The sequence below is a fragment of the Tamandua tetradactyla genome, chromosome 9, assembly GCF_023851605.1.
Source record: "Tamandua tetradactyla isolate mTamTet1 chromosome 9, mTamTet1.pri, whole genome shotgun sequence".
Classification (NCBI taxonomy): domain Eukaryota; kingdom Metazoa; phylum Chordata; class Mammalia; order Pilosa; family Myrmecophagidae; genus Tamandua; species Tamandua tetradactyla.
In genome coordinates, this window is record NC_135335.1 from 18,587,717 (window position 1) to 18,610,425 (window position 22,709).

Consider the following 22,709-nt stretch of genomic DNA (forward strand, 5'->3'; position numbering starts at 1 on the left):
ATGTTATTTTTCTATTAGCATTTGATAATGCGTTGTATTATCTTTTGGACCTCATAATGACTTTTAGGAGTCATACATTTTTTGAAGTATTATCCCCTAATATATAATGCATTTTTTTTACTCTGGTTGTTCTAGAGATTTTTCTCTTCATAGAAAGTTGTCAGTAGTTTAACTATGTTGTTTGGAGATGTAGGTTTCTTTCGGAATTCACTGAGCTTATTCTAAAGGGGCAGACTCCTAAATCCTTTGCTCTCTGTTCTAGTTTGAAAGCTGCCAGAGTGTAATGTACCAGAAATGGGATGGCTTTTAAAAAAGGGAATTTAATAAGTTACAAGCTTACAGTCCTAAGGCTGTGAAAATGTTCAAATTAAGGCACGGCTATAAAAATGTCCAAATAAAAAAAAAGTTAAAAACAAAACAAAACAAAAAATGTCCGGGTTAAGGCAGCCGGGGAAAGACACCTTGGTTCAAGAAGGTTGATGAAGTTCAGGGTTTCTCTCTCAGCTAGAAGGGCACATGGCAAAGTTTGCTAGCTTTCTCTCCTGGCTTCTCGTTTCATGAAGTTCCCCTGGGGACGTTTTCCTTCTTCATCTCCAAACATCTCTGGCTGTGTGGGTTCTTATGGCTCTAAAGCTTTTTCCAAAATGGTTTCTACTTAAAGAGCTCTACTAAGCGACCCCCACCTTGGTTGGGTGGAGATACATCTCCATGGAAACCATCTAATCAAAAGTTACCACCCACAATTGGGTGGGTCACATCTCCATGGAAACAACTAAAAATTTCCCTTCCAAATTGAGAAAACCTTCTCAACCAGAAGGGGGAAGAGAGAAATGAGACAAAGTGTCAGTGGCTGAGAGATTTTAAACAGAGTTGAGAGGTTATCTGGGAAGTTATTCTTACACATTATATAGATATTCCTATTATAGTTTATAGTGTATTAGAGTGACTGGTGGGAAGTACCTGGAACTGTAGAATTGTGTCCCAATAGCCTTGATTCTTGAAGATGATTGTATAATGATCTAGCTTTTACAATGTGACTGTGTGGTTGTGAAAACCTTATATCTAAGGTTGCTCCTTATATCTAAGGTATGGACAGATGAGTCAAAAATATGGATAAAAATAGACAAATAATAGGGGGAACAATGGTTAAAATAAATTGAGTAGATTGAAATACTAGTGGTCAATGAAAGCGAGGGGTAAGGGTTATGATATGTATGAGTTTTTCCTTTTATCTTTTTTCTTTCTTTTGCTGGAGTGATACAGATATTTAAAACAATGGTCATGGTGATGAATGCACAACTCTATGATGTTATTGTGAGCCACTGATTGTACACCATGTATGGAATGTTTGCGTGTCAGGAATGGTTGCATGCTTGTTTGCTGAGGTTTGACACTAAAAATATTTTTAAAAATCGAAAATAAATGCAAAAAAAGCTCCCACCAAGCAATATTTCATGAGGATTAAAGAACTTGGATTTTCTGGGGTACACAAAAGATTCAAACAGGTACACTCACGTTAAAAAACTGGTTCTCTTTAATGATATGTAAGAAAGAACACTGGTTCTGTACGTCAAATCTGAGCAATAGCTGACTCTTGGTTTTGCTGCAAAATTGTTAAGGGATTAGAGGGGGTTAAGGACATTGCTTATTGAGTTTCACTGACCTCCCCCACACTTACCCAGCTGATTCCACAGTTTAGAGCTGCTGAGTAATGGCTTTTGGGGGACAGAAAGCAGGCAAGCACTCTGGGAGAAGAGCCTGGGAGGGCACACTACCAAGTTCTTAATGTTACAGAGCCACTCCCTGAAGCCCAGAGGGAGGGACTTCACTTCCAAGAAGCAACCACAAATTTGTGCCAGTTTGGTACATAGGTTCAACTAAAAACCTTTATTCGACAGTTTTTGAGGAAAATAAACAAAAGTACAGCCTTCAAAACCACTCTACCCACTGTGTCAAAGGGAAATTTCATCTTCCTAAATAACGTACTACCAGCTGTCTGTTCCTGGGGACCTCTGCAGAGACTGAGAAGACAGTTTTGCAGGTGAGAACAAATCTCATAAAAGAGAATAACTGTTTGGGGGCCCCTCATCTCCTTTTCCTCTTCCCCTGAAGTGGAATGTATGAAAATGCTCCTGTTGGAAGTGGACAAGAGATTTTTAGCTCATTTATGCTGAGAATCATGTCAGAAGCAAAGGAAGTTTTTCCATTTGAGAAACCAGTATCAGGCACCTACAGTGTACAAAGCAATATGCTAGAAATGTGATGAATTCTTAGCTGGCTAAAACAATGTTTTGTTCTGAATGGGTAAATAAATACAGAGAGATTTGGAAGTTTACAATTGGTAGGAGGGTAGTAGAAAATGTATCAGCCTTTGAAAAAGACTATGCTCCTTCAGGTGACTATTTAGCATTTTCCTGCATATTTACTATGTAAACATTGCATTTAATTCTCTGCCAACATTCTAAGATTGGAAACTCCTTCTTTTGGTAAGGGATGACCAAGAAAACTAAGTGCTCAGCTTAGAGTTACATGGGAAAAAAGTTAGATTCTAGTACAAGGACTAAAATACAGCTGAGTTTCACTGTTAGCTTAAAAGTATATAAAAGGAAATGTAATTTAAAACATTTCCGCTACAGCGGCACTACAGTGGTTTTTGGCAATTCCTTCTAAATTTTATCCTTGTATATATGTGATATATAAATCTGCACACAATGAGAACTTGCTTCTCTAATTCAAATTTACATATTGTTTTAAGCTCTGCCTTTTTCACATTGTACTCTACTATCCCAGTTGTCATCACTTATATTATAGTTTTCATATTAATGGTTTTGAAAGTAATGAAATAATGATGTCATTATTTATATAAAGTATCTTTATAGGTAGACTCTGAAATTCTCCCTAGTCCTTCTCTATAAGTTAATATGACTTTATAACAATTTTTATAGAGCATTTTCCTTTATTTGAATTTTTTTCCTTTGGCTAAAGATCAACTACTGGAATGCTGTGTCAAAGGTTTCAGAATTCCCGTTACAAGAACTTTGCCCATTGTCAATACTGGCAGCAGTTTCAACTCCCTTGAGTCTCCTCAGATTTTAATCAACTCCATTTATTGAAAATCTTAGTTGTGTCTTCGATACGAGTGTGTGCATATGATGGAGGCTGCACCAAAATGTAGTTTCTTGGCAGCATGTTAATATTCTATCTCCTGTGATCTGGTATCAAATGCTACCATGCCTTATTTTCATGTAACTTTCTTGTGAGATGCATCTATATAAAATGCCAGATTAACCTTCAGAAACCTTATGCTTCCTCTGTCTTGAGGTTCTCAAAAATAGCCACAAGTATGTCTATCCTGGTTTTTTTTCCTCCCCCAAAGTAATAAATTGCCAATACCCAGCACATAATGGGCCTTGAATAAGGACTCAGTGGGGGGAAACTGACATTTGAATAGGACTTTGACAGAGGTGTAAAAGCTGGGCTTTGAAGGCAGCATGGAAATAGGGGATAAATAAAATGAAGAAAGGCCAGAGGTTCAAAAGCAGACATTGGGATGGAAAAATATAATGTGGTGTTTGCAAGATGACTTTCACCTGACATCTGACAAGTTTTATCAGATCCCAAGTTTAATGCCAAGGGCATGTATCAAGACCTTTCTCCATAGTTCCTAAAGCAAAGAGTTGCCCAGTGCTGCCCAGGAGGCCATCTGACACTAATTTCTCTTTATTGGCTGTTTCTAATGCAGCCTCATTTAAGAAATCTAAATCCATTTAAAAGTACTGTCTCACTCTTCTGAAATCTTATGGTGCTCAGGAAGAAAACCTGTTGTGGTCATTTGCCAGAGCTTTTCGCCTGACATTTTTAGTCAGTTCTTTTTGATAATCCTAATTCGATTCAGTGAGTTAAAATTTAGTAAGTTTGCTTTGTTTTACCTAGTAAAATCAATATGCGTCTGATCCTCAAATGAGGATTAGAAATGAGTCTCTAGAAGAGATGAGATTCAGTGGTAGGATGTTTTAAATAGCACTTTGCAATAAAAGTGAAACAGTTACTGATTTATATTTTAGAGCACATGGAAATGTCCCACAGCAAAATAGCTGCTTCGAAGCATCATGAAATCTACAGCACTCTAACTGCACACATATAAAATAAGTTAGTTTTTTCTACGTGGTAATGTTTAGTTTTGTACGTTTTGTTTCCTTTATGAGGTTATGAGTTCTAGACAGCAGGCAACATCTATTATATTTTATTCTAAGGTCAAAGTTGCTCAGGGAATTCATCAGAGTAAGTGGCAGCCAGGATCCAATCAGAGAAGCAGAAGTACAAGATTTGTTATAGGGATTTGATTTTATGCAATTGCTAGTGCTAGGTAAACCGTTCCTGGTTTCTTTAAGTTTGATGCTATAGGTTGAAGTATACAGGGAAGACTGTTGGGAAGCAAACATGGGTTTTAAGTAGGCAAGAATAAGAACAAGTTGAAAGCTACAAGGATAGCTGGGTCCCATGAAGACAGACAGAAATGATGTCAGTTCTTGTCTCTGACCTTGGTATGACAGGTGTCCTGCAAAAGCCAGGTTCTCTCCTCTTAGAACTAGCTGTGCACAATTGGCACAGATTTCAGAGCATCTGAAGTGGATACAGGGGATGGTGAATCACCTTCAAGACCAGCCACTGCTTTATGCCACCAGAAATGCTTTAAAAGTGGCTGCTATTTAATATCTGCCCTCCAAATCTCCCATGAAAATTTTTCTTGTGCCTAGCATAACCAGAATCATGCAGGAAAAGGAATTCTTGGAAATTTATAGTTTAACCAAATTGACACATTACATAGCTACTGTAGTAAGTTCTCAATAAATAAATTATTGAATGAGTGAATGAATGAGTATAATAATACTCAGGTTTCCAGGCTAGTCACAAAAATCAATTTAACATATAATAAAGCTGCACCAAAGTATTTTCAAATAAACATCTCCAGATTTAGGTAAATACATTTTATATGAAAGGATTATTATGAAAGGGGAAAAGGTTATATGGTGATAGGAGGAGGGGACTATGACAGTGCTCGGACCATGAGATCTGAAAGCAGCTCAAGGTTTAGGTCAAAAGAGTTTTCTTTTATAAGGAGGAGTAAACTAGAAAGAACTGGAAAGAACTGGAAGTGGGAGAAATGGGATGAAAAGGTGGCATGATAGGATTTTACATCAAGGAATCTTTCACCCTGAGGCCAGAGAGAGGGTGTTAAGGAGAGTTTGCATGCTAACTCAGGTCGAGGGTGGGCCTAAGTCCAAGGGAGGTGGGGAGAAGGAGAGAAGCTTAACCAAAGTTCAGTTAACAAGCATTTTGTTTCAGTTGATTAATGGGGACGAGTAGCTCAGTTAATCATTTATGAGACAACCAGTGGGAATTTAAGGGTCTGACTCTGGCCTGATCTTAGGTAAAATAAACACGAGGAGGCTATCCATGAGGGTAATCTAAGTCAAATGCGGAAGAATGTCCCTTATGTAAGCAGTTTATGGAACACAAAGGGTGGAGGGATTTCTTTAGCAATTGCTATGTTTCAGGATTATGAGGTTTGGGTAAAGTTCAACATTTTGCCAATATTAACAGTCCTTCAGAGAATTAAACTTATTGAAATACACTTTGGCCTCAGCCTTTTGCCCTGTTTGCAGAAGTAGCTCTCTGAATCTTCCTGGCTTCCTGATTTGAGGGTATTATTGAAGATATTGCCTACGATATCAATAATTCCTGAAATATGGCTGCTTAAGAAAATCACCTGGAAAAGTGTTGCAGAGGGTATGCAACAAATGGAGTTCTCATACAGTGTTGGTGGGAATATAAATAGAATAGGGCAACTACTTTGGAAAACAGTTTGGCAATTTCTTATTTCTTACACTTACCATATGACCTGGCAATTGCACTCTTAGATATTAACCTAAGAGAAATAGAACATATATCTACAAAAAGATTTGTACATGAGTCTTCATAGCAGTTTTATTCATAATCACTCAAAACTGGAGAGAACCCAATGTCCTTCACAGGGGAATGGTTAGACAAGCGCTGGTATGTCCATGCAATGGAATATTGTTCAGCAATAAAAAGAAATAAATTACCAATACACAGAACAACTTGATTGATCTCAGAAGGATTATTCTGGGTGAAAGAAGCCAATCTCAAAAAGTTATATACAAAATAATTCCATTTACTTGACATTCTGTAAAAGGAAAAACTAAAGGGCCAAAAAATAAATGTGATTTCAGAGAGTGGGAGTCAGAGAAGAGAATCAATAACAAATGGACACAAGTGAATGTCTTTGGATGTTGGAAATGGTTTATATCATGATTATTGTGCTAGTTGTACAACTGCATATATTCGTTAAAACTCATGAAATTATCCACTTAAAATAAGTGAGCTTTATTGTGTGTAAATTGTGCCTCAATAAAGCTGAACAACAACAAGAAAATGAATCTGGAGAGTATTTTAAATTGTAGATTTCTGGATTCCACACTCCCTTAAGACTTTCTAAATACAAAAATAATAGCGATGGAGTTAAAGAAGATATATTTTTTAATTCTCGGGTGGTTCTAACACAATCAAGTTCAGAAAATATTGTACATCAGTTATGTGTCCTCTATATAAGGGTCTACAGGAAAAGTTGTTTCTTTTTTTTTGGATTTGGTAGCATGAAGAGACGTGCTTCACTTAAGTAATACTGATAGCAGTAATTAAAAGGGTTAATGCATATTGAGTTCTGTTTTATGTTTGGCAGTCTGCTGAAGACTTAACATTCATCATATCATTTACCACGGGTCATTAACATGGATTAACCCATTTAATCCTTAGCCAGTTGTTACAAACAAGAAAACTCACCTAATGGATTGCTCTGCATAGCAATGTGGATTGACAATTGCTTCTGTTTATAATAATAAAAAGAGTCATAAATAATCATAACCATGTATTGAAGACATCACCCAGATTCAGCTCTAGCACTTTTCATTTACTAACTTCTTCAGTTCTCAGAATTACTCTGTGTGTCAGCTCTTATAATTACTGCATTTATCGATGAAGTAACCAAGACTCTGAGAGTATAAGTAACTTGTCCAAAGTTAGGCAGCTTCTAAGTGGCAGAGTCAGGCTTGTCATGGATAAAAACTTAATCCCAAAAGATGTTCATTTATGTCCATAGAATATACTTACTAATCTTAATGCATCTTTAATTATTGGAGTTCTGAGTGGTATTAAAAATTTGAAGTGAAAATTTCAGAGAGATTTTTAGAAATTTAAGGATTTTTATCTTAAAAATGTTTTAGGAAAATGGACTCTTGTACTTTCTGTCAGTCTTGCCTTCCTTGGAATTGGTGAGGGGTTTAGTAAATAGCACCAGTGAAGTGGCAGGGTTGATGACCTGCTTGTGTTTGTGTGTCTTAAGGTCTTCTCATTCCTTAATGATTTTTGGTTCTGTCTCTAGGCCAAGTCGTCTGCCAAGATGCTCCACTTGCAGGGCCCACAGATGCTCCAGATGCTAGAGAAATCCTTGAGGAAGAGCCTCCCTGAATCCTTAAAGGTGAGAATGGAACATTCTTAGAGAAACAGGGCATGGCAACCTGCTATGAAAGAGGTGAGAAAGAGAATGGACATTCACTGAACGTATTTCCAGTGCCAGGCACTCACTTATGTTGCAACTTCTCTTCAAAGAAGGTACATTGTCCCCATGTCACAGAAAAGGAAATGGAGGCTCAGGTATATAACTTGACCAAGAAAGTACAAATAGTAAGTAGTAATGATATAATATGAATCCACTTATATTCTTTGCTCTCTAATGACTCAAAATATCCCCGTTGAACCCTTCCAAGAAATGTGTCCTAATAACAATGAACACTTTTCCAGAATTGCAAATTTGATTGAAACTAGCATATTATTTATTTTATTCTCCCTAAACAATCTTGTTCCTGATTTAGAGGTTAACCATCATGATTTCTCTTTGAAATTGAAAATAGATCAAATTCTATTTTGTAAAATCCCAAAGAATTTGGTTATTTGTGGGGGAAGAAAAGTAGTTATATGAAATGGAAATGTTGTTTGAGAAATGGATCAATGATCTCAGAACATAGAATTTGCTTTGCAATATTATATGTTGCAGTGGTACTGGAATATTAATGGGGTAGAGTTCCATTGCCATGTGATAAAGGTGTCAGCTTGCCAAGAAGTGGTTAAAAAAAGGCTGAAAGTGTATGGATATAGCAGCAGAGATTCAAGCACATGAGGTAAAAACTGATAGAAATGAAATAAGAAATAGAGCAACCCATAATATAAATACTTCAATACTCTTCTCTCAGTAAAGATAGAAAAAGCAGGCAGAAAATCTATAAAAATGTAGACAACCTGAACAGCCCTGTCAACTAACTTGACCTAATTTACATTTATATAATACTCTGCCCCAAGCAGCAGAATGCACATTCTTTTCAAGTGCACATGGAACATTTTCCAATATAGATCCTACTTTAAGATTTTAAAACAATCTAAATCATACAAAGTGTGTTCTTAGACAATAGTGGAGTTAAACTTAAAATCAAAACTGAAAGCTACCTGGAAAATCCTCAAATATTTAGGAACTATATATTAGGAACATGCTTCTTAGCAACCCATGATTCAAACTTACAAGAAAAGTTGGAAAATATTTGAAGTGAGTGAAAATGAAAATACATCATATTAAAATTTGTGGGATGCAGCTTTAGCAAGGGTAAGTGGAAAATCCATAACACGTAAATGCTTATACTAGAAGAGAAGAACATCTCAAGTGAATGATTTTATCAACTTTAAGAAATTAGGAAAAGAAAAAAGCAAGTATAAAGAGGAGATAATAAAAAATAAGAGTAGAAGTTAACGCATCTGAGATGAGCAAAACAACAAAGAAAATCAGGAATCCAAAATTTTTTCTTTGAAAAGATCAATAATGTTGAGAAATGTCTAACTAAACTGACCAAGAAATAAAGAGAGAACACTCAACTTATCAAAATTAGGGACAAAAGAGGGGACATTACTACAGACCTTATAGACAAAATATGGATAATAAGGAAATACTATGAATAATTCAATGCCCATAAATTCAATTTAGATGAATCAGGCAAATCCCATGAAAAGCACAAACTACCATAGATCACTCAAGAAGAAATAGAGAACCTAAATTGTCCTATATCTGTTAGAGAAGTTGTTTTTATAATTTAAAACTTTTCAATACAGGAAACACTATTTACAGATATTTTTTTTGGTGATTTTGACAACACATTTCGACAAGATAATTCCAATTCTACACAAACTCTTTCAGAATATAGCAAAACAGACAACTCGTCCCAACTTATTTTATGAGGCCAGAAATACCCTGATATCAAAACCAGAAAGGGATATTACAAGAAGAAACGAAACTCTACAGAGCAATATCTCTCATTAACATAGATGTAAAGTCCTCACAAAATACTGTTAAATAGAATCCAGCAATACATAAAAGGGTACATATCATTATTAGGTGGAATTTATCCTGGGAATGCAAGGCAGGGTCAACATTTGAATATAAATCACTGTAGTTCATCATATCAATAGTTTAAGGAAGAAAAATAGTATGATTGTGTCAATAGATGTAGAAAAAGCGTTTGACAAAAATTCACATACATTCCTAATAAAAATTCTCAACAAACTGGAGATAGAAAGAAATTTCTTCAACCTAATAAAGAGCATATAAGAAAAATCTACAGCTAACATCATAAAAAACAGTGAGAGAATAAATATTACCCCTAAGATCTGTAACAAGGCACGGATGTTCTGCTGTCACTACTCCTACAGTCACAGTCACTGAATGAGTACCACGTTCTAATGTGGTATTAAGTATCCCAACCAGTGCAATAAGGCAATAAAAAGAAATAAAAGTTGTGCTGGTTTGAATCTGTTGTGTACCCCCAGAAAAGCCAAGTTCTTTCATCGTCATTCAATATTGCTGGCTGGGAGCTTTTTGATTCTTTCCGTGGAGATGTGCCCCACCCAATTGTGGGTGGTAACTTTTGATGAGATGGTTTCCGTGGAGATATGTGTCCATCCATTCAAGGTGGGGTTGCTTACTGGAGCCCTTTAAGAGAGAACCATTTTGGAAAAAGCTGTAGAGGCCACACAGCCAGAGACCTTTAGAGAGGAAGAAGGAAAAATACCCCCAGGAGAGCTTCGTGAAACAAGAATCCAGGGGAGAAAGCTAGGAGACTTTACCATGTGCCTTTCCAGCAGAGAGAGAAACCCTGAACGTCATCAGCCTTCTTGAACCAAGGTATGCTTGGATGCCTGAGATTGGACATTTCTAAAGCCTTGCCTTAATTTGGATATTTCCGTGGCCTTAGGACATGTAAATTTGCAGCTTAATCAGTTCCCCTTTTATATAAGTCCTTCTGTTTCTGGTATATCGCATTCCAGCAACTTGCAAACTACAACAAAAGGCATGCAGATTAGAAATAAATTTTAAACTTTCAATTCACAGACAGCACAATTATCTAACATAGGAAATCCTAAGTACCCTACAAAAAAACTCTTAGATATAATAAGTGAGTTTAGCAAAGTTGAATTATCCAAGGCCTGCATGAAAAATATAGAAATAACTTGTATGTATATATATACAACAATCAACATTTGAAATTAAAAATTAAACATCAGTACCAGTTACAATTGCACCTTTTCCCACATAAACAAAGAAATATTTAGGTATATATTCTTGTTAATCTTTGAGACTTTCCTCTAAAATGTATGCCATTTTGTCTTGTTGATGAGTCTCATATGTGGACTTCTCAAGGCAGCCTAAGGAGCACATGATTTCATGTAGCTTTCATACTGATCCCTTTGAGGGGAAATCTATTAGTAATGACATAATATTCTTTCTTTTGTTATGTATTCTTGGTGCTCTAACTCCTTGTAAAGGTATCATTATGGACTAAGCCACACGAACCTTAGGTAACACTGAGTCCCTGTCCTCACTGAGGTGGAGAGGTGCAGCAGTCAAAAGAGCAGGCTCTACAGTGAAATAGCTTTGGTCCAACAACCTTTCCATTTGCTGAGTAACATCACAAAAGTTAGATGTCTTCTCTGAATCTCAGTGTTTTTGCATCTAAAATAGGTATAAGGCGGGCTACAGTGACTCAGCAGGCAGAGCTCTTGCCTGCCATGCCAGAGATCCGGGTTCATTTCCTGATGCTTGCCCATGCAAAAAAAAAAAAAAAAAAAAAAGATGTAAAGCCAGAAAATAAATATTTTGATAAGATATTTCCCAATCTTTATCAGGGTTATCCTGACCTCACAGAGTTGTGCTTAAATGAAATGAAAATAATAAAATTAAAACAACCAACATTTCCTGAGCACTTACTTTGTGTCAGGAATTATGCTAAGTTCTTTATACATATCATCTCATTTAACTAACACTCACACCAGCATTTGGAGGGAAGTTCTATAGTTAAACCCATTTTGTGCATAAAGAAATTGAGGCAGAGAAACTCGAAGTGACACACCGATGTCACAATAAGTGGCAGAACCTGGATTTCACTAGTTTCACCACAACAACATAATAGTAAAATTCTGACCATTTAAACTTACCCACTTGGCACCATGTCCAATACGTTGCCCAGTAAATATTAGATATTTCTAATTTTATTCTTTACACTTATCTAGAACCTATACCTGAATCCTATCATAAGCATTAAGTTGATGACATTGGCGTCTTATTGATTATGTGGTTAACACATAGACCCAGGAAACAGCCAGCCTGGGTATGCTTGCCTCCTTTGCTGACAGATATGTTCTTTGGGAATATCATCCAAACTCTACATGCTTCTGTTTCCTCATTCAAAATGGGGGTAACTGCCTCATGGGGTAGTAATGATATCCTCACGTTTGAACCAAAAAGTTGATTCCATTTCAGGTATTAAAATAGAACCTGAACACAGTTAAATTAGTTGCCCTATCAGCTCCCTTCCCTGATTTCACAGGATTGTGCCTCCTTCTCATCAAACACAGGGCATGTTTCCATGCTTTCCTAATAGGACAACCCTCCTTGGATGTTACAGGTTTATGGGACCGTCTTCCACATGAACCTGGGAAACCCGTTCAAACTGAAGGCCCTGGTGGACAAATGGCCTGATTTTAATACAGTGGTTGTCCGCCCTCAGGAGCAGGTGAAGTACCAGATGTGAAACAAGTATACTTTTATGGTTATATTTGCTGTGTGCCTATCCTGAGCTTGGCAATGTGGTATACTGTGGGGGAACAGACGTGAACCACAGGTATGGTTAACACGCCGTTGTTCTCAACAGCTCACAGCCTAGAGGAGAACACAGAGGAGTCAATAAATTACACCATGAGATGAAAATGGGCAAGTACATGAGGGTACGAGATAATGGAAGTAGCCCTGGCAGAAAACCATTTAAAATTAGAGATGGAAGGAAAAGGATCAGAGAGTTTTCCTGGTAGATGCTTCACCAAAACTGGAATTTGAAGATAGTTTTTGACAAGCTTAAAAGGGCAGGGGGTACACTAAAAGCAGAGAAAATCACAAGTGCCAAGATGTGAAAGTGTGAAACAGTACAGAGTGCAAGGGAAAAGATAAAGAACAAATTGCAGTGGATATGTATGGGAATATATTTTCAGTGTCAAACTTTTAGAAATCATTGAAACTAAGTGGTTAATGCATTTCCAATACAAATATGTCCTAAGCACATTGAAAAATGGAAAGTAAAAATCCATATATGCAAAAGTGTAAATGGCAATCATATAATATCAATTCAATATGTTAGTTACTAATAAAATTAAAATATATAGTGTTTTTAAAAATTATTGAACGAAACACAATACAAAAAGGGAGAAATTTCAGTTAGTGATTAAAAGTTAAAACTGGAATTATATATTTGCATTTATAATGTGATTTTTGAAATTAGGAATTGATAGTAGTATCGTTGTTGAGCTGTGAGTGAATTTCTGTACAAAATTTTCTGGTCATTCTTCTTTAGTTGGGTAGTTGTTCCTTGCTTCCTTCCTTCATCTCAAAATACTCCAATCTCTTGTTTGATAACTTTGAGAAGATCTTTATTTGTTTTTAATTTTTATCTTGCTGGCAATGAAAACTTTTTTTAAAAAGATTTAAATACAGTTGAATGAAGAGCTCTAAAGTAAACATGTGTGCAACCACCACCCAAATGAAGAAATCAAATGTTGCCAGTATCATGGAGAATTCTATCTAGTCTGGCCCTTTCCCTAATGCCAACTCCTTTCTTCCCCAAGGTAATGCTATCCTGACATGATAATGATTTCCTTGTGTTTCTTCATAATTTTATCCCCTATCTATACATCCCTAAACCAAGTAATTGTTTCACCCAATTTTTTGAACTTTAAGTGGAATGATACAGTACTTTTTTTCTTTCACTCAGTTTTTATGCTTGTGAGATTCATCATGTTGAATTTTTTACTACACTTATGTTCATTTTTAGTGCTCTACAACAAATGCCTGTACTATTACAATTAATGATTAGCCTACTATAATATATATAGTGTATATTATTACCTTTTAAACATTTTTATTGTGACGTACACATACAAAAAAGCAATACATTTCAAAGTACATTGTTACAGGTTGTTATAGAACGGATTTCAGAGTTTGGTATGAGTTGCAGTTCCACAATTTTAGGTTTTATTTTCTAGCTATTCCAAGACATTGGAAACTGAAAGAAATATCAATATGATTCAGCAGTCATACCATTTGTTAGCTCCTATCTTCTCTGTTGTAACTCCTCCTTCTCCTTTGATCCTTCTCCCAATCTTTGGGGGTATTATGCCCACCCTAACTTATTCATGTTGGAAAGAGGGAACTCCTCTTACCCTGTTTGTTGTTGCATCATTGTGATCCACTAACAAGATTGTGACTGTGCAGAAGCAGTTAGGGTAGAATGCAGTGGGCCGATGCCATGACCACGGGTAATAAAACCAGAACAATTACTAGTCCCTGCAAAATGTTTCAGAACCAAGACCTCAATAGCCCAACTCAGGCCAAGAGAACAAGTGTTATAGTCCACGTGGCTCAGCCTTAAGGAGACAGATAGCTTTTTCCTTTTGGTGACATATAGCCTGTTCCACCTTGACTGTTTCTTGGATCCAAGTACATCAAGAAGTATTAGAAATACCCCACTATGGGTGGCCAATAAGAAATCTAGAGCAATGTGACTGTCCATCACTACTCATGCCAATGAGTTGAGGTTGATTTGTGTTTCACCTTAGACAGAAGTGGATCATTAGTAAGTTTCTGATAGAGTTCGTGATAAGCTTCTTAAGTCCTTGTTATTTGTATAATTCCCATGTTAGGCGCACTCCCTGGGATTATTCACAAGAACAATTAGTAAATAATTCTCCTCTGTAGAGTGTGTGGATAATCAAGGGTGGCCTTGCTTTGAAGCATGGGCCTGAGTCAGAATTCCCAGCCTGAGTAACTTACAGAATCAGGGTCTCTGTTTGGAGGCAAGTTTTGGGACAATGCCGAAAGTACCTCAGGGATTAGTCTGAGACAAACGGAACCAGGCATCCTGGTTGCAAAGTGGTTAGTATCCAGGAGGAACACACAGATATTAAAATATGAACGAATTGTCACAAATGAGATTTGCACCAAGGTCTTATCTCAGTTGGGTTACGTATTTGAATTGCTATTTGGCGTCTTCCAGGTGTCAAATAATTGGGTCATTCCTCCCTAAAAGCTGTTGAATTCAAATTTAGAATTACCTAGTATCTAAGCAGTAGATTGTAATAATTGGCCCTGTTTCTAGGAGGACACTAGCAAAGTCACAGGTTGATTAGTTTTAAGGTAATTTGTCCATGGAGGTGAAAGTGGAAATACATCAGCTGTAATTTTCTATGGTCTTGTTTGATGAGACTGGAATGGCCCCGAGGCTTCTGTCATGGAAATGTGCAGATAAATGGCATATCCAGATTTAGGGCAGAGGCTACTGTTTGGGATCATTGGGACCGAACAAGAGTCTTGGTCCAATGTCTTGGGAAGAAGCAATCCTCTACCGAAGGTCATCAGCCTGCTCCTAAGGTTTTGGGTCAGAGTCTACTTTCAAAGATTGGCTGTTTTTTAGTGAATCTCTGAAAAGCCTCAGCTTTGAGGTCTTCTACTAGAATAGCCTTTCAATTGTATGGAATATCTGAAATCCTCCTTTATTGGTAAAACATGAACCCAAAGATTGATTCCCTGGAGTAGCATGGCTGTTAGCTTTTAACAGTACCTGATAGGAGCTCTTCTGATGAGGTTCAAGATCAGTTTTTCTCTAATTTATCTTCCAATAGATGAAATCTCTTGCTTGGAGTTCATGAAAAGGCTGTCAGTAACATGTTGAGGGAAGGCAGCTTTAACCCAGTCAGATGTCCAGACGTGGAACTGGAAACAATTTCTCTCTTTGAAGTTTTTTAAAGTGCCAGAAGTCTCTGGAGTGCCAACATATTGCCTGATTGCCGAGCCTCTAGACTAAGTATAGTTCAGCTGCCATAAGAGGCTCAATTACCTGGCTTACCTGCTCTGCTGGGGCTTCAGAGCCTCAGGCATTGTCCCTTCATGGTTGCCGAATGGTTTCAGGGCAAAAGTGATTGATTCTTTTATTTTTTTAGTTCTTTTTTTATTATAAACAACAAACAAGCATACAAACATTCTTGACATGGTTACAATCAATGGCTCACAATATCATCACATACTTGTGTATTCATCACCATGATCATCTTTTTGAACATTTGCATCTCTCCAGCAAAAGAATGAAGAAAGAAAAACTCATACATGCCATACCCCTTTCCCCTCCCTCTCATTGACCACTAGTATTTCAGTCTACTCAATTTATTTTAACCCTTGTTCCCCCTCTAATTTATTTCTTATCCATATCTTTACTCATCTATCCATACCGTAGTAAAAGGGGCATCAGACACAAGATTTTCACAATCACATAGTCACATTTTGAAAGCTATATCATTATACAATCATCTCCAGGAAACATGGCTACTGGAACACAGCTCTCCAGTTTCAGGTACTTCCCTCTAGCCACTCTAATATACCAAAAACTAAAAAGGGGATACCTATATAATGTGTAAGAACAACATCCAGGACAACCTCTTGACTCTGTTTGAAATCTTTCAGCCACTGACACTTTATTTTGTTTCATTTCTCGCCTCCCCCTTTTGGTCGAGAAGGTTTTCTCAATCCCTTGATGTTCAGTCCCAGCCCATTCTAGGATTTCTGTCCCATATTGCCAGGGAGGTTTACACCCTTAGGAGTCATGTCCCATGTTGAGAGGGGGAGGGCAGTGAGTTTGCTTGCTGTGTCAGCTGAGAAACTGAGAGGCCACATCTGAGCAACAAGATAGGCTTCCTGGGGGTGACTCTTAGGCCTAATTTTAAGTAGGCTTAGCCTGTCCCTTGCTGGGATAAGTCTCACAGGGGCAAGCCCCAAGATTGAGGGCTCAGCCTATTGATTTGGTTGTCCCCACTGCCTGCAAGAATATCAGGAATTCTCCAAATGGGGAAGTTGAATTTTTTCCCCCTTTCTCCCCATTCCCTCAAAGAGACCCTGCAAATACCTCTTTATTTACTGTTCAAATCACTCTGGAATTTATTGGGGTATCCCACTAACCTGGACAAACAAACAAAATCTCATGTCCTATTCAAGGTTCCAATTCAATTAAACTGTCCATATGAGTTAAATGAGGAAATGTGCTAGTCAAAATATAAGTTTTGTAGCAAATAAACATTTCTTGCATCAGTCTCTTACAGAAATTGAAGTTTCAAAGTATGAATGACCATCTATTTTCAACATCCTGCAATATTGACATTCCTTTGTTCTTCCTTATGTAAACACATTTCTTAATTTGTATACTCGATCACTATCATTGTATACTCCAGGCATTCCTAGATTATACCATCTCAGTCTTTATCATCTGTCTTTCCTCCTGTGGTGGATTCTTTTGCCCAATGCACTCAAATGACCAATTCCTGAGATACCAGGATTTCGAAGAGAGAAAAAGTTTATTACTGGTGTGTAGCAGGAGACCAGATGACCTATCAGCCCCACATCTGTCTCCGAAAACTTAATAAAAATAAAAAGTGCACCACAGCTTTAAGTTTAAAACAATATGTGTCTTCATTTTGTTTAGTTTCTTTGTATGTAGATGAAGATTTTAATACAAGATTACTTATATTAATTTCAATACTGTCCTGTTCATAATCAATTTGTTCTAATACTCTCTGAAATAAAGCAATATTTTCTCTTGCAACAAAAGCTTGCCTTTGTCAATAATAAGTTTCATCGTTCCTGTAGGGATTATCAAACTATAGAGAAAGGGTGCACCTTTGGTTGATTTGAAATTGATATGTAATATATAAATATCTTTTTCAGCAATTTTTAAAACATAAATTGAATAATTGAGTGCCTAACTTTTCTCATGATGTAAATGATTCAGGCATAATGATAGTACATCAAGGAAAATATCAATATTAAAGTTTGTGAAAATAGCATACCATAGTGGAATATTAAACACCAGTACTGCAATCACTGGGTATAAGCAATTTCATTTATTCCCTTTGCCCAAACATACAGGAGATGACTGATGACTTTGATCACTACACCAATACCTATCACATTTATTCTAAGGATCCTAAGGATCCCAAGAACTGTCACGAACTCCTTGGCTCGTCAGAAGTCATCAACTGGAAGCAACATTTACAGATCCAGAGTAAGAAGACTAGGATATATGCTGGCAGCTGGGACCTCTCTTCTATGACTCACTTTTCATCCCAAAGATTCCCCTACAATTTTTGCTTCTTTCTGACAACCCCCTCACTCTCATCCCACTGTCTGTTCCTTGTAATAGTTTCTACCACGTATTCAATGGAACAGAACTCAAAGACTGCAAATCATGGGGTTGTTATAAAGAACTGTGAGTTATATAGTTTCTTGGGAGCTGAGGGTTCATGATATATTTTTGCAGACCTTTTTGGTGCCCCTTAGGGTGATTGTGTGTGAGAACAGAGCTTCCCTCTGGCCTTCCACTCCTGGAGTAAAAATTGCAGCTCATTCTGCATAGAATACCTTGTAGGCCACCAAGAACAGCTGTCATGGTTATAAGCATGTCCCATGGAGTCAGACTGCATAGGATGGCATCCTTACTCTGCCTTTTCCTTGGGTGATCTTGAGCAAATGATTTAGTTCATCTATTACCCAGTTCCCCCACATATAAAACTGGGTGTAATAAAAGTACCTGCTTAAATGAGATCCTAGACCATATACTTAGGCATGTAATATGTGCACAATTAAGGTTGGCTACTGATTTTTAAATACCATGTCTCTTTTGATTTCCCAGAGATATACTGAGGATTTCTAGTATTATCTCTGTTTTGCAAAAGAGAAAATATGCCCAGGGAGGAACCCTGCTGAGGATACATGGTTAGTTGTAGCAGCAGCACCTGAAAACAAGGTTTTCTGACTTTATATATCACATTCTTCTTTGGGCAATTTCTTGTAGCTTCTAAATGGACAATAACATCTCGCCTTACTTACCCCTCTCTAGGTTCACAGTCAAGCCTGGATGAGGTGATACAAAATCTTGCAGCCACTAAATTGGTCAAGGTCAAGCGAACCCAATGCATTCTCTATATGATGCCTGAGACAGCAAAGAAACTGGTCCCCTCTCTGCTGGAGGCAAAGAACTTATCTCCTAAATCTGTCAAACCCAAAGCCATGTGAGTTTGAGAAGGAATGCTTTGCATTATTCACATGTTTCACTACTGAAATGATCCTCAACCTTCTCTCCTTGCTTTCACCTTCTGCCTCTCTTTAATCCTTTTTTTACACATTGGCCAAAATGCTTTATTTTAGTATATAATTTAGATTTTGGTATTTGCCTGCTTAAAAGCCACCAGTGTTCCTCAGCTCACTTTGAATAAAATCCAAATGTCTTTATAAGCATTGAAGACCGTACATGACCAGGCAGTCACTCCTTCTTTTCCCTTTTGCTCATTCCCTTTGGTAGCTTGGGTCTTTATTCTGTTACTTGATTCATACTCACTGGCTCATGATTTTAGGTTTTGCATTTCCTATTAATCTGCCTAAAATATCCTTCCCTCTGATCTTCACACCCTTCCCTCTTTGCCTTTTGACCTCTCAAATGTCATTTACTCAGAAAGCACCTATTAAAACCACCCCACCCGTGATTCTTCATCATACCACCCAGTTTTTATTTTCTTTTTTGTGGTGATCATTATCTGAAGTCAGTTTATGTGTGTATTTTTCTTCCCATTTGTTGTTTTAATTCTCTCCCACAATACTGCGAATTCCACAGGAGAAGGGACCTTCTCTGTCTTGTTCACTGATATATCCTCAGCAGCTAGAATGATGTCTGGCACATAGTAGGTGTTAATATTAAGTAATTAATACAATTCACAGAACAACAGGTTTCCAGTAAAGCAAATGTAAATAAATTATACATACATATATGTATATACATATATATACATGCATATGCACCTACCTATACGCAGACTAACCTATGTATGTGTATATACAGTAGATTTCCACTCTAAAACCAGTGGTGGGTATTTGATCTGGAGACACTCAATGCCATGACCCTTTGGATATTCTACTCCCTGAAGAACTTTATTCCCATTGCATAGCATGTTACAACCCAAAAATACCCCCATGTCTATAATCTCATTTTATCCTCTTGTCCACCGTGTGAGATAGACAAGGTAGGCAGCATCATCCTCATTTTTTTGACAGAAAGCAGACTTAAACAACAAAGTGGCTTGTTCAAGGTCAGATGACAGTTCATGGCATAACTGGGGCCCGAGACTGGATCTTCTAGTTCCACATCCTGGGCTCTGTCCAGGATACTCCCCAGAGCCCATTCACACCATTGAAGAAGTCTTCAGACTCCAGTGCTCTGTGACTCAGGGGGCCTCTGCACTCCATGTCACCACCGTTCTCTGGACTTGAGCTTTCTCATTCATTCAACATGGTGGCTAAAGCTCCTTCTGACACCAGTGTTCTAAGATTCCATGACTCTAAGCTCTGGCTTTCCTAATTTGCTAGTGTAAGCTTTGAGTCACGTGTCTACCCATCTTCTTATGTCTGAAATAAGAATGATATCATCTGCACCACCTTATGTGGAATGTCACAGCAATTTTGAGAACAATATGAGTTCATTTTTTTCATTTATTTATTTATTTAAGAAAATTTTAACAACAAGCGAACTAAAACATTAACATGTGATCATTCCATTCTACATATAAAATCAGTAATTCACAATATCATCACTTAGTTGCATATTCGTCATTTCTTAGAACATTTGCGTCTATTCAGAAAAGGTAATAAAAAAGAGATAAAAAAGAGAACAAAAAAAGAAGTAAAATGAAAACAGAAAAAAAAAGATTATACATACCATACCCCTTACCCCTTGCTTTCATTGATCACTAGCATTTCAAATTAAATTTATTTTAACCTTTGTTTCCCCTATTATTTATTTTTATTCCATATGTTCTACCTGTCTGTTGACAAGGTAGATAAAAGGAGCATCAGACACAGGTTTTCACAATCACACAGTCACATTGTGAAAGCTATATCATTATACAATCATCATCAAGAAACATGGCTACTGGAACACAGCTCTACATTTTCAGGCAGTTCCCTCCAGCCTCTCGACTCTGTTGGGAATCTCTCAGCCATTGACACTTTGTCTCATTTCACTCTTCCCCTTTTGGTCAAGAAACTTTTCTCCATCCCTTGATTCTGAGTCTCAGCTCATTCTAGGGGTTTTCTTAATCCCTTGATGCTGTCTCAGCTCATTCTAGGATTTCGTTCCCACGTTGCCAGGAAGGTCCACACCCCTGGGAGTCATGTCCCATATAGACAGGGGGAGGGTGGTGAGATTGCTTGTTGTGTTGGCTGGAGAGAGAGGCCACATCTGAGCAACAAAAGAGGTTCTCTTGGGGGTGACTCTTAGGCCTAAATTTTAAGTAGACTTGACCTATCCTTTGTGGGGTTAAGTTTCATATGAACAAACCCCAAGACTGGGGGTTCAGCCTATATCTTTGTTTGCCCACACTGCTTGTGAGAATATCAAGAAATCAACTTGAGGAAGTTGAATTTCTCCCCGTTCTCAAATTCCTCGAAGGGGACCCCGCAAATACTTTCCACTCACTGATTGAATCACTCTGGGATTCATTGGGGCATCACTCTGGACAAACCAACAAAATGTCATGAATATAACTTAATTTTTAAGGAGTTCTTTTTTGGGTCACTGTCCTAGAGACTGGTTAAGCAATTGCTCTTATATTATCCATGCCTGTCTCTGAGGGAGGTGCCAATCAATATCTCCATTTTATGGAAGAAGACATGGAAGCAGACATTAAGGTACCTATTGAAGATCACACAGTCGATTGGGTCATGAATCCAGGCAGTGGGTCTCCAGGTCTATATTCTCACCTATTCTCCTATTTTGCCTCACAAGGCAATTTGGGGGAAAACAGATATAATACTCCACATACCATTGATACTTTGGGTGCTTCTTTTCTCTTGTTTTCCTATGCAGCAACCAAGAAATGTTTAAACTCTCATCTCTGGATGTCACCCATGCTGCCTTGGTGAATAAATTTTGGCATTTTGGTGGAAATGATTGGAGCCAGAGATTCATTGAGCGCTGTATCCGGACCTTCCCTACCTTCTGCCTGCTGGGCCCCGAGGGGACTCCTGTGTCCTGGAGTCTGATGGACCAGACTGGAGAGATACGGATGGGATGTACCATGCCCGAGTACCGGGCACAGGGCCTTATTTCCCATCTCCTCTATTCCCAGGTTCAGGCTATGGAAAAACTTGGCTTTCTGACATACAACCATACAGACAGAGCCAACAAAATCATACAGAAGATGAGTCACACGCTGCAGCACGTCCCCATGCCCTGTGACTGGAACCAGTGGAACTGTGAGCCTCTGTGAAGCCAGCCCTGAAATGAAGAGTGTCGGCATGTTGTTGGAGGAACTGATGGGTAGACGGAGATAATAAAATGTCATCCATGTTAGAGGAGTGGGGCCTGTTTGGGCTCTGGGGAAAGAGTGTGACACAGGACCGCCACTGCTCCTGTCCTCAAATCATCCAGGGACTTCCATTTATAGATTTTAAAGCATGCAATTCAGTGGAATTAATGACATTTTCAGTTTTGGTATCAATATCACCATCATCCCTTATTAAAACTTTGTCATCACTGCAAAACAGAAACTCTGTACTCATTAGGCAATAACTCCCCAATCACTCTCCCTGGGTGGCCCCAGGTAACCTCTAATCTATTCTTTCTCTCTGTGAATTTGCTTATTCTAGATATTTCATATAAGTGGAATCATACAGTATTTGTCCCTTTGTGTCTGGCTTATTTTACTTAGCATGTTTTCAAGGTTTAGCCACAACTTAGCAAATTCCTTTCGATGTCTGAGTAACATTCTAGGGTCTGTATGTAGTACATTTTGCTCATCCATTCTTCTGTTGATAGACACTTGGCTTTTTCATCTTTCAGCTATTGTGAATAACCCTGCTATAAATACTGGTGTACACATATCTGTTTGAGTCCCTGTTTTCAATTCTTTTGGGTCTATACCTCAGCCTGAAATTGAAATGGTCAGAATTT

General features: G+C 37.7%; 1 protein-coding gene across 2 annotated transcripts; it reads left to right on the top strand.

The window, feature by feature from the left end:
* Positions 1 to 1,984: 1,984 nt before the first annotated feature.
* Positions 1,985 to 22,211, top strand: LOC143646810 (glycine N-phenylacetyltransferase-like). Of its 2 annotated transcripts, XM_077116177.1 has the most exons (6): positions 1,985 to 2,041; positions 7,463 to 7,558; positions 12,084 to 12,191; positions 17,636 to 17,771; positions 18,606 to 18,777; positions 21,624 to 22,210. In XM_077116177.1, exons 2-6 carry the CDS (start codon positions 7,481 to 7,483, stop codon positions 22,024 to 22,026), a joined length of 897 nt encoding a protein of 298 aa, XP_076972292.1. In that variant the 5' UTR covers positions 1,985 to 2,041; positions 7,463 to 7,480; the 3' UTR covers positions 22,027 to 22,210. The 2 variants fall into 2 exon arrangements, with proteins under 2 accessions (XP_076972292.1, XP_076972293.1); XM_077116178.1 differs by lacking the exon at positions 1,985 to 2,041 and having other exon boundaries at positions 7,500 to 7,612; positions 21,624 to 22,211.
* Positions 22,212 to 22,709: the final 498 nt, after the last annotated feature.

Excerpts from the sequence above, each read along its gene's own strand:
- LOC143646810 (XM_077116177.1), top strand. The coding sequence starts at position 7,481 with ATGCTCCACTTGCAGGGCCCACAGATGCTCCAGATGCTAGAGAAATCC. Across the intron at positions 12,192-17,635 it reads TTGTCCGCCCTCAGGAGCAG|GAGATGACTGATGACTTTGA; the intron begins GTGAAGTACCAG and ends CCAAACATACAG. Across the intron at positions 18,778-21,623 it reads TCTGTCAAACCCAAAGCCAT|CAACCAAGAAATGTTTAAAC; the intron begins GTGAGTTTGAGA and ends TTTCCTATGCAG.